The sequence below is a fragment of the Mastomys coucha genome, unplaced genomic scaffold (assembly GCF_008632895.1).
Source record: "Mastomys coucha isolate ucsf_1 unplaced genomic scaffold, UCSF_Mcou_1 pScaffold3, whole genome shotgun sequence".
NCBI classification, from domain to species: domain Eukaryota; kingdom Metazoa; phylum Chordata; class Mammalia; order Rodentia; family Muridae; genus Mastomys; species Mastomys coucha.
This window is the reverse complement of record NW_022196909.1, coordinates 61,528,259-61,540,475: the sequence shown is the minus strand read 5'-3', so window position 1 is coordinate 61,540,475 and position 12,217 is coordinate 61,528,259. Positions and strand designations below refer to the sequence as shown.

Below are 12,217 nucleotides of genomic sequence, written 5' to 3'. Positions count from 1 at the left end.
AGCCAGTAAGTAACATCCCTCCATGGCCTCTGCTTCAGCTCCTGCTTTCTGACCTGCTTGAGTTCCAGTCCTGACTTCCTCTGATGATCAACAGCAATGTGGAAGTAAGCCAAATAAACCCTTTCCTCCCCAACTTGATTCATGGTCATGATGTTTGTGCAGGAATAGAAACCCTGACTAAGACACTGAGCCAGTCAACAAGCTTGTCACCTCTTTTGGAAATTGTCGTTATGGTAAGACATGAACAAATGCCCCTTCCCCCAAGGATTTTAGTAATCCCATCTGGGAAGAGGCACTTTCTTCCCCATTTTTCATTTTCTCAGAGATCACAGCTAACAGGGCTCTCTCTGTTATTTCCATTGTAAACTAAAATCCTTAGACGGAAGCTGGTCCACAAAGGCCGAAGGACTGATGAGCATGTCAGTGATGTGGGGAGGTTGGAATATTGCAGGTCCAGAGCTACAGTTTCTTGGGACATCACTGGCTCCTTAATAGCCTCCCACTGCCCTCCTCTGTTCCTGGTCTTTTGTGACCATTGGGTAAATTCTTAGGCTTAGATGAACAGAGCCCTGGTTTCCACCAATCAAGAACTGTTTCTTTTGTCCTCCGGTCTCTCTTCAGAGTGTTTCCTGTGATGTCTTATCTTTTCTTAAGTACTTCAAGAGAAACAGCAGCTTTGCTGAAATCACATGCCAGTCGACCTGACTCAGAGGCTCCATGGAGTCCAGGAAATGTGGGTCTGTACGTTCACATTCTCCTGCTGTTCTTTTCCTCCAACATCAAGCCTGCTGTACTGAGTGGGTGGTGCACACCTACAGTGTCTGAAGGTTCCAACGGAAGGACAAAGAGCTTGAAGCCATCCGGGACTACATAGTGAGACTCTACATCTCTCTCTCTCTCTCTCTCTCTCTCTCTCTCTCTCTCTCTCTCTCTCTCTCTCTCTCTCTCTTTGAGACTCTACATCTTAAACAAAAGTCAAATGAATGGGCTAGAGATGGGGCTTGGTGGGAAGAACACTAACCCAACATGGAGAAATAACATGAGCTTGATTCCCAGTATTGCATAAACCAGGCATCATGGCATGCGGTGTACTCCCAGTTCTCAGGGAGGATTGTTCAATGCTATCCTTGGCTACACAGCAAATTTGAGGCCAGCCTGAGCTACGTGAGATCCTGTCTCAAAGAGCTTTTTTGAAAAAAAAAAAATAGCTACAGGAAAATCCAACAATTTGCCCTCAGAGACAAGCTCATTCATGGTCTTGTCCTGTTCATATTGTCTCAGAATATGATGATTCTGGGCAGAGCATGGTGGCGCACACTTTTGACCTCAGCACTCTTGGGCCAGAGGCAGGCAGATCTCTGAGTTCAAGGCCAGCCAGAGCTATGCAGTGAGACACTTCTTAAAAACAAGGCAAAACAAAACAACAAAACAATCAATTCTGCCAACCATGGAGCTCAGTGGTAGAGCACTTGTCAAGCGTATGCCAAGACCCTGGATTCCATCAGTCTTTGTTAGGGCTTCCATGGCTGTGAAGAGATACCTTGACCAAGGCAACTCTTATAAAGGACAATATTTAACTGAGGCTGGCTTACAGGTTCAGAGGTTCAGTCTATTATCATCACAGCAGGAGGCATGGCAATCAAATGGCCTTTCTAAGAGTTGCCTTGGTCATGGTGTCTCTTCACAGCCATGGAAACCCTAACTAAGAAGTTGGTACCAGGGACTGGAGTGTTGTTGTGCTAGGCCTTTTGCTTGGAGGAATGTGGATCTGGGGACTCTGAATTTGGAAAGCAGTGGACTGCTTTAAGTGAGGCTTACTGGACCATCCTAGTAGGAATGTGGAAGACTTGGTACTGAGGATGATTTGAGCTGTGCAGACCTGGCGCAAGAGGTTTCAATGGAGAATTTTAGCACGTGGCCTAGAAACTTCTTGTGATATTTTGGTGAAGAATGTGACTATTTTTTGCCTGTCTGAAGAGTCTACCTGAGACTAAGGTAAAGAGACATATTAATTGCATTGACAAAGGAAGTCTCAGAAAAGCCCAATATAGACTTTGTCCTCTGGTTTAGTCTCATGAATGTTTTGATCAAGCATAGCAAGCTTAAAAAGGAAAAATACAAAAATGTATGGTTCAAGTAAAAATAAAGGGGCACCTGGAAGTGAAATGGAGCGGAGTCTTGTGTTCAAGGACATTAAACAGATCACTGGGCAAGATCCTAGCCAGCTTAGCTTATTGTTTATGCTTCTGGACCTTTTTTTCCTTTGGTTTTTCGAGACAGGGTTTCTCTGGCTGTCCTGGAACTCACTCTATAGACCAATCAGGCCTCGAACTCAGAAATCCACCTGCCTCTGCCTCCCAAGTGCTGGGATTAAAGGCGTGTGCCACCACTGCCCAGCTTGTTTTGGACTTTTAATCTGGCCTGAACTACAGTCCAGAAATGGAGGGTACACCTGCCCTCCAATATTTATGAGTTCAATGTAGCTGTCTTCAGATACATCAGAAGAGGACATGCAATCCTATTACAGAAGGTTGTAAGTTACCATTTTGCTGCTGGGAATCGAACTCAGAACCTCTGGAAGAACAGTCAGTGATCTTAACCACTGAGCCATCTCTCCAGCCCCATGTGATCCAGATCTTGAGCATAGTGGCCATAAAAAGTTTAGGCCCAGGCAAGGCAGTACACACCTTTAATCCCAGGAGATAGAGGCAGACAGATCTCTTAGTTCAAGGCCAGCCTGTACAGAACAAATTCCAAGTAGAGAAATGCTTATGTCTGGGACGGTGGTCCACACCTTTAATCTAGACCCCACTTCTGCTGGCGGCTGTCTGGCATGGTGGTCCACACCTTTAATCTAGACCCCACTTCTGCTGGCGGCTGTCTGGGATGGTGGTCCACACCTTTAATCTGGACCACACCTGCTGCTGGAGGCCTGCATAAGGACAGTGGAAGAAGACTCTGTTCTTCTCCTGCTTGCACACTTGCCAGCCTATCTGCTGGAACCTACTTCTTCAGGACTCCAGCTTACACAGAAGGGAAGCTCATGGTCCCTGGCCTCATGGGACTGAGCAGCTCCCCACTCTCACCTGCCCATTGTTGGGTTAACTGGACGGCAGACTGTAAATCATCTCTAGCACTGCCCAAAGTGTGCGTGTCAGAGAGAAACAGAGACAAAGTACACACATTGTGCTTCATTTTTAGAGACTGGGAAAAACAGAGGAAGAAACACTTGAGTTATACAAAACTTTGGCCAGTGCACACGGACCCACCCAAACTGTGTGGAATCTGATGGAACAGAGCCCAGGAAGTTTGGAAGAAGTGTTTGTAGCCAACATCTTCCATTTGTTTCTCTAGATCCTGTCTTCGTTTTCCCACCCTGACCTCTGTCCTGAAAGGTGCTGCACCAACAGACAACACTACTCTGACATTTCTAGCTGGGTTCAGCCAGTGTCAGGCAGTAGGAGATTCAGTACCCACGTGGCTGGCCCCCACTTGCCTCCACTCTAAGGGTTGGTTATGTTCTTCCACTGAAACCTTCAGCGCTTACATGGTGTGCTCCCTACCTTCTCTCTCTCTCTCTCTCTCTCTCTCTCTCTCTCTCTCTCTCTCTCTCTCTCTCTCTCTCTCTCTCTCTCTCTCTCTCTCTCTCTCTCTCTCTCTTTCGTTCAGGTAACAGTTTCAGCCTGAGGGAAGGTCAGGCCTTGAGCAATTTTTTCCTAACCTCTGCCTCCATCTTTGTAAATGGCTCCCACATTAAGCTCTTCCCAGACTCCGAGTTCCCATCAGGGCCGTGCGTGACTAATGACTAAGTTCAGATGAGCTGGAATCTGAGGCATCTGAGGAAATGGAACAGCTGGGGGAACAGCTGGAGGAACAGCTGGAGGGAGGGCTTGTCTTCACTGCCCAGGAGCGAGACGGGAGAGAAGGGGAGCCTAGGAGAGGTGTAGACCAAGAAAGACAGACTTTTTTGTTTGTTTAGATTTTCAAGACAGGGTTTCTTTGTGTAGCCCTGGCTGTCCTGGAACTCACTCTGTAGACCAGGCTGGCCTCAAACTCAGAAATCCACCTGCCTCTGCCTCCCAAGTGCTGGGATTAAAGGCATGCGCCACCACCGCCCGGCAAAAGACAGACTTTTAAAAGACCAGTTTGGTATTGGCATACAAAATGGTTTAAACAAGAAGAGAACAGTTGTTATGAGATTGGCAAAGATCCAGAGCTGAGCCAGCTCGCAGCTGTCTGTCATACATGGGAAGCACTCTCAGAGCCCCTGTAAACAAACAAACCTCCTAGGAAGACCACTGATGTCAATATCCTGGATGCTCGGAGCCTGCTCAGGCACAGATTTCCTTTGTTTTGTTTTGTTTTGAGACAGGGTTTCTCTGTGTAGCCTTGGCTGTCCTGGAATTCACTCTGTAGAACAGGCTGGCCTTGAACTCAGAACTCAGAAATCTGCCTGTCTCTGCCTCCCAAGTGCTGGGAGGTGCTGGCTTGTGCCACCACCGCCCGGCTAGTCAGGCACGGATTTCAGTCCTAGGTCTTGGCCTACAACTAGAACAGCACATCGCTGAGTCATCCCTACACAAAGATATTCCATGATAACTTTTGCTTTTTTGAGCCGAGAGTTTCTCTGGGTAGCCCTGGGTGAACTGGAGCTTGTTCTGTGGACCAGGCTGGCCTCGAACTCAGATCAGCCCGCCTCTGCCTCAGAGTGCCACCACACACAGCTTGTTGACAACTTAGACGCTGGTAAGTGAATCCTAGGTTCCCTGTGTAATCAACAGCTAAAGAGCAAGATGCCACTTGCTATTTAGTGTACCCAAGAAAGGGACAGTATCTATGCTTCCCTTGGGGAGAAATGTTTGGTATGTTTATAATGTATAGACAAGAAAAAAAGATAGTGAAAGTGACTTGCCTTCAAATACACAAAGGTCCAGGGTCAAGCAGGGAGATTAATTTTACACTAATCCTCTTGCATCCCCCTTTCCCCTTTTCCTGTATGTATATGGGTGTTTTGCCTGCATGTGAGCCTGTGCACACTTTTTCAGGCAGTGCCCAGGAAGGCCAAAGGAGGAGGTCAAATCTGGCCAGGGACTGGAGTTAGTGGGTGCTGTAAAGGATGTTAATGGTGAGGTTAATGGTGAGTCACAGGCACAGGCTGTGACCAGGTGTCACTTAGGGAGGCACAGAGGGCCCTGAACAGCAGGGGAAGCTAAGATAGCCAGCACAGATTATGGTTCAAACTATCTTTGTCTATTACAACTTGCTGCTTTGTGGTCAAGTGTAGTGGAATATACTTGTGATGCCAATACTTGTGGCAGGGAGAAGAGTTCCAGCCTGGGCTACACACAACCCTGTTTGAACGACAAATAAACTAAAATCGATCAAGGCATTTTATATTTACTTAGTGGACTTGGTGGGTGCTCACATGTGCCCACCTATGTTAAGGCCCTTTTGACCTTTGTTTTTTATTGGGGTCTCTCATGGGATCTGGAGTCCACCTTTTGGGCTAGACTGGGGGGGGGTCAGTGAGCCTCCTGACTCTCCTGTCTCCAGCTCTCACTGATTTTCTGAGTAGCATGAGTTTCTGCTACCAGAGCACCATCAACCTGAATAAACAATGCGTCTCTGGCTCTCTAGTATATAGATGGCGTGGCTTTCTTGTACACTCGTCTGTTTTGCTTTTTTTTTTACATCATATTTGTCCTTAAATACAACTCTGGGAAAGTTTCTGGGAAAGGGGCTGAGGGCATTACTAGAGAAGGAAATAGCTCTGACATCTGGGCCATTCAAGGCATATCCGGACAAGGGACGCTGGATGTGGAACTGATGCCCGTCACTGTTGTCTGGGAAATTTCAGCTGGCTCATGAGGATTAAGCTATGTTTTTTGAGAAGCCTGACGCTTTAGTAGTTAAGAGAATTGAATAAGCCAAGGAAAGGGAATACGACCTGGATCGCTAAAGCCAGCGATGTGCACAGAGAAGACAAGGGACAAGACGGAACAAATAGCTGGATCTATTGCACCAGTGGGCAATGGTGAGAGCCCCCATGAGGGGAGGGCTCTAGTCATACAAAGTTTCATCCAAGTCGGGCTGTGGTGATGCACGCCTTTAATCCCAGCACTTGGGAGGCAGAGGTAGGCAGATTTCTGAATTCGAGGCCAGCCTGGTCTGCAGAGTGAGTTCCAGGACAGCCAGGGCTACACGGAGAAACCCTGTCTCGAAAAACAAAAAAACAAAAACAAAAACAAAAACCCAAAGTTTCATCCAGAAGTATTATTGGGCAAAATTGGAAGATATGTGTATAATAAAAAACGTAAAAGGGCGGGCAGAATCGTTTGGACCTGGGGTGGGGGTGGGATGCTGTTGGATTATTGAACTGGCCTTCCTGGAGAGACTGGGACACACTGATCTGAACCACACACCCCACCCCAGTCCACCCACGGCATTGCCTGCCTAAGGAAATTAGGGTACAAGTTCTAAGAGATAGAATTCAGGCTTGTGAGGGAGCCCTGGGGGAAGCTGCAAGGGGGAATTAATATTGCATATGGAAGAGTTTGAAAAGTACTGCAGAAATAAGTATTTAGATGAGTTCAACAAATTGAAGGAAGAGATTCTACAAATTTAGACAAGGTAAAAATATTAACAGCACTCTATTATAACAGTACCTTCTGTTCGCATGCTAATGCTGTAACCGCAAGCTTATGCCCAGGTGACCTGTGTTAAGAGCTAATGTATAACTTGCTTTTGCAGACACTGATTTGTGACTTTGTGTGTGCATTGTGCTTTTTGGTGACAGTTACATGGGGGGTTTTCGGGAAAATAATGAGTCTGAGGAAAATAATGAAAAGGCTTTTGATTATGTATTATTGTATAACAAGGATGTGTGTAGCCAATGAAAGACTGAGGAGCGGGGCTGAAGAGATGGCTCAGCAGTTAAGAGCACACTGCCTGCTCTTCCAAACGTCCTGAGTTCAAATCCCAGCAACCCATGGTGGCTCACAACCATCCTTAATGAGATCTGATGCTCTCTTCTGGTGTGTCTGAAGACAGCTACAGTGTACTCACATATAACAATAAATCTTTAAGAAAAAAAAGACTGTGGAGCACTCAAGAGAAAAAACGTGAAAGCTGCCTCTGAGAGCAGCCTCAGAACGAGTCACCTGTCAGTTTGCACCTACGTCCTCGCCTGAGACTCCTGCTTTGTGCCAATCCAATGCTACCATTCTTAAGATCCTCGAAATGACTGAGGCTGCTTCTCGGCAACCACTGAGCCATTTCCCAGCCCCAGTATTTTATTTCTTTTCTCCTTTTTCAGTTTTTCAAGATAAGAGTTTTCTGTGTAGTCCTGGATATCCTAGAACTTGCTCTGTAGATCAGACTGGCCTCGAGTTCGGAGCTCTACCTGCCTCTGCCTCCCAAGTGCTGGGATTAAAGGCATTCGCCACCACTGCCCAGCTAGATACACACTTTTAATCTCAGCACTAAGGGACAGCAAGTGCCAGAGCTGGGGCTGCACAGTGAGACCAATCTCAAAAGCACATAAAAACAGAACAAGCATTAAGCCTGCTGGTAATACTGCTGGGGAGTGGTTTCCAGAGTGGAACAAAAAGAACAGGAAACTTTACTCCATTCCTTTCGGATCACCAGGATCACTACTAGCTGCAGAGCTAGCAGCATAACTATGACAACTGAATGTGGCCTGTGTTTAGCTTTCTTCCCAACTCCATGCTCAGTGCTCACAATCAGCATGTGTTGTAAAGATGGGGTCCCACTGGGAGTAAAGCCTCAGGCTCCAAATCGCAGCATTCTGGAGGCTGAGTGGGAGGATCACCATGAGTTAGTTCTGAGGCCAGCCTACTGAGTGAGTTCCAGGTCAACCTGGGCTGGCATGGGAGCTTACCTTTAAAAAAAAAAAAAAATGAGTCCACACCTAATTTCAAATTCCAGCAGCACATCACATGAGCATTGACCACATGCCACCTGTTTTCTCATGAGAACATGGCATCAATAGAAACTGCCTCGTAGCTCTTGAGAGTTTGATAATAACTAACTTGGTAAGTGTACAAACAATATGTGGGCAGCGTGTGGTGCAAATGCCTAGAGATAGAGAGAGGGGCACCGCTGAGCTCTAGTTCCAGTGCCGCATAGTGAAACCCTGTCACTTAGTAACTGTTTCAGTCTTACAGCTGGCTCCTAGGCCCCTTGGAGCCCATTCAGAACTTCAGCCCTAACACAACACTGGATTCCAGAGGTCCAGGAAGGACTCTTCATAGCCCTGCTGAAAAATACACAGAACAGACCTTTAGTGGGAGAAAAATAGCCATTAACGGAGCTTTTATGGGCTTGCTACTTCCATTTAAACTGTCCACTAATGGAGTTCTCCTAACATCCTTATTACTTATTGAAGACCTACTTTATTACTCTCTGTGATCAACGCTAAGAACAGCAGATCCCTCAAAGCTCCAGTCTTCCCCTACTTCTTCAAGCTGTCATACTCAAAGGAAGGCAGGGAAATGTCAAAGTAGCAAAAGCCCGTTACTCTGTTATGAATTTAATAGGACTCACAGGAGGGGAGTTTCAACAATTTCAAGCCCTTATCACCGCAAACATAAACAATATCGGGTAAACCGAATGGGATGTCACTGAGTGTGGCCAGTGCTCAGTCCCACTGGATATCTCGCTCCTCTTCAGATAGAATACTCCAGTTTGGGGAGGCCACATTTCGGGCCAGCCAGTTGAAATCATCAACCTGGTTCCAGTTATTTTTGCTCCTATCTAAACCGGAGTCCTGGAAGTCCTTGTCGATCCCCTGGTAGCTCCAGGTGTAAGGGGCAAACTGGATGCCGCTGCAGTCCTCCACAATAGCCCTGCTGGTCACCTGCAAGAAGATGCGCGTGTCCTTGGTAGTGTGTACACGGAGCTGCTGGCAAGCCACAGCCAGGATGCAATCTCGGCAGTCCTCCAGGAACACAGAGGTGGTCACTGGGCCGCAGAGCACCTTGCAGCCGCGGGCCTTTGCAAGCCGCAAGGTGTTGGGATTGCCACGCAGTCTGACAGTGCAGTTGGTCAGGTCGCTCAAAAGGACGTCGCGCTGGTGCAGCTCTTCAGCTCCCTTCTCCAGATCCTGGGACTCCAGGTTGGAGAAACCACAGGCCCAGCTGGCCCCGGGAGCTCCCTCCTCCTTGGTTAAGGGTGGAGAAGGGGCCGCCGAGGCGACGGGCGCAGCGTCTACCTGGGCGGCCCCAGCAGCATCCTTCTTCCGCGCCTTGAAGGCGAAGCGCTTCTTCGGCTGCAGGTCCTGACGCCGTTCCGTTAGGGTGGCCTGCAGCTGCGCCAATGCCGCCTGGCCCTGCCGCAGGTCGTAGGCGGCGAGGAACAGAACCGAATCGTTCAGGAGTTTCCGCAGCACCTGCAGCCGGTTGGCCGCCTCTTCCAGCCGCTCGGCCGACGCCTCGCCCCGCAGCAGCTCCTCGGCCGCCGCGCGCTCCCGGGCGAAGGCGGCGGCGAAGAAGCCTCTCTGCTCCTCCTCCACCTCCTGGTCCTGCCGCTTCTGCTTGCGTCTCTCCACCTCCATCTGCCTCTCTTGCTCGCGCCTCTGAAGTCGCTCGGGCACCAGGCTCAGGTCCCGCGGGGACCCGGCGGCAGCGTCGGCAAGAGCCACGGAGCAGTCCACACCCTCCATCTTGACTCCAGGCTTCCTCCCCCGCCGCCTTTCCTCGGAGCACTCTCCGCAAGGCCTCCCACCAACGCGCGTCGTGATTGGCTGACCGCGGTGACGTCGGATCCCACCATATCCTCTTCGCCTATTGGTTTCTTCGCGTTGGAGGGGCGGGGAGGAGGGCGGGGCCGGCTGACAGGAGGGGGTGGGGAGACAAAGGTCCTGGTGGATGGGTGGGGTGGGAGGCAGGCGGGTGAAGCTTTTTTTTTTTTTTTCTTCTTAAAGGGGCAGGACTTATATCCGGGATTGTGGGGTGAGTTGCAGCAGCGGCAGCTGCACATGTGGGTTTGTTTATAAGAACAAGGTTAGAAACTCGTAGGCCTCCCCTCCCCCCAGCTCCTCCCTGCAACCCCCTTACAGGCCGGAGATCTGCTGCAGGGTGGTGGGGAGGAATCTGTGCTTGTGGTGGTGTGGGGGACAGGTAGTGCGAGAAAGATGGAGGGGGGGGTTATTGCACCTCCCGGGCCGCGCCGGAGGAAGCTGCAGCTGGAACAGCTGGCCAGGGAGCCGCTTGCATGCCTCTGGGTTTTTTCTTCCTTTCTTTCTTTCCTTTTTTTTTTCTTTCCCTTTTCCCTTCCATCACCTCTTTGCTCAGACGGTCCCTGCCGCCCCGGTAACCCTCATCCTTCCTGTCCTCCCCCATCTACTGCAGCTCGGCGCGGCCTGGGGGCGTCTGGGTCCCCATGGGCAGTTACTGGGGCGGGAGGAAGGCGCGAGGCACCGCTCTGGGAGAGACTGGGTTCCTCGCTGGAGCGGGCTCCGGGGTTCCTGGGGGAGTCTAAAAACAGATTTTTTTTTTTAATGGCCAATTGCTGCAGTCGGAGGGGGGAGCGGGGGAGGATGACATGCCACCCCCACCGTCTTGCTCCCTGACGCGGTGGCAGCCACTCCCTGCGCAGCTGGCAACCGCTGGCCGCGCGGGGCTAAGACCCCAGCCTGAGCGCCTCGCTTCTCTCTCCCTATAGGGCCGACGGTCTTTAGGAAGGCGATGGGGAAACGGTACATTATTTCTAGAGGTGGTGGGAGGGATTTGTCACCGGAAGTGAACGAGCCTAGCCTAAAGTCCGGACCAACCCGAGGTGCGAGTGGGCAGCCAAGACCGTGCAGTCCCTGGCAGAAGCCCAAGGCGGCGGCCGCCGAGGACTAGGGGTGGCATCCTCGCATGCTGCCTTCAGCCACCGTGCCTTCTGGACTCGGGCGGCCCACACAGTCCTCGTTTTCAGCCCCATCTCCACCCTGGTTGCCAACCTCCATTTTTGTTCTAAAATTAAAAATTGGGATTTTTTTTTTAAACTGCCCAATATATTCATTTGAAATTTCACCAATATGCCTGCGTTTTCCTGCAGATAAAGATGGGAGGAAACGAGAGCCATTCAATTAAGTTGGAATTAAGACTTGAGTTCCAAGCCTCACGTCACATCTGCCTCCTTTCCTAACCATTAAAAAAACAAACAAACAAAAAAAAAACCTCAAGCACAAATTGTTGATTGAAGAGAGATTATTGCACTACTGAATCAAGACAGGTGTCACTGGGTGGCAAATTCTCTCCTAGGTGGAGGGTCGGAGGGGGAAATCACATGTTCCTGTGTTCTTGTCTGTGTATCTGATGTAAGCGCCTGTGGGAGGCGGGGGTGGTCGATGGTCTCTTATGCAGACTCCTTATTTTTGTTAGTTTTGTTTCCTGGGCAAGATAGATGAGGCTCTTGTTGTCTACTTTTTAAAAGCACTTTTCACAAAAGTATGAATTTTGGACTATTGAAATACAGCGTATCATTTTGGTCAAGTTACCTAATAGCTGCTTTCTTTCATGAAAGATAGATTGTTTTTTAGATTTATTTATTTGCATTTTGTGTCTATGAGTATTTCGTGTGCGTTGATACATGTGCACTACGAATGTGCAGTGTTTGTGGAGACCAGAAGAGGGCGTCAGATCACTGGAATTGGAGTTAACAGGTAGTTGTGGGCTGCTCTGTGGGTGCTGGGAGGGGAACCCAGGTCCTATAAAAGAGCACAGGTGCAAGCTGGGTGGTGGCGCACGCCTTTAATCCCAGCACTTGGGAGGCAGAGGCAGGCGGATTTCTGAGTTCGAAGCCAGCCTGGTCTACAGAGTGAGTTTCATGACAGCCAGGGCTACACAGAGAAACCCTGTCTCTAAAAACCAAAAAAAAAAAAAAAAAAAAAATCATAGGTACACCTGACCATCAAGCTGTCTCTTCAGATGAAAGGTAGATTACCCTATGGGAAATAGCAACAACCCCTGATTGGCTTTGCTTACTGCTTTACCCCAGTATCGGAGCCTATCCCATTCTGATTAGGAAAGTTGTGGGGCATGGAGGTGCATGCCTTTAATCCCAGCACAGGAGGATCTCTGTGAGTTCAAGGCTAACCTGGTCTACAGAGCTTGATCCAGGACACTCGGGGCTCCCTGCCCTCAAAGTTAGTTGGTGAAAGTTTTCTTGAGCTTGAAACTGTCGTCTATGGTGAGACTACCAGTGGTTT

At 49.2% G+C, this 12,217-nt stretch overlaps 1 protein-coding gene across 1 annotated transcript; it reads right to left on the bottom strand.

Moving 5' to 3' along the window:
• Positions 1-8,535: 8,535 nt before the first annotated feature.
• Tbcc (tubulin folding cofactor C) lies at positions 8,536-9,818 on the bottom strand. The gene has a single exon (XM_031348749.1). It carries the CDS (start codon positions 9,680-9,682, stop codon positions 8,660-8,662), a length of 1,023 nt encoding a protein of 340 aa, XP_031204609.1. The 5' UTR covers positions 9,683-9,818; the 3' UTR covers positions 8,536-8,659.
• Between the last annotated feature and the right edge of the window lie 2,399 nt (positions 9,819-12,217).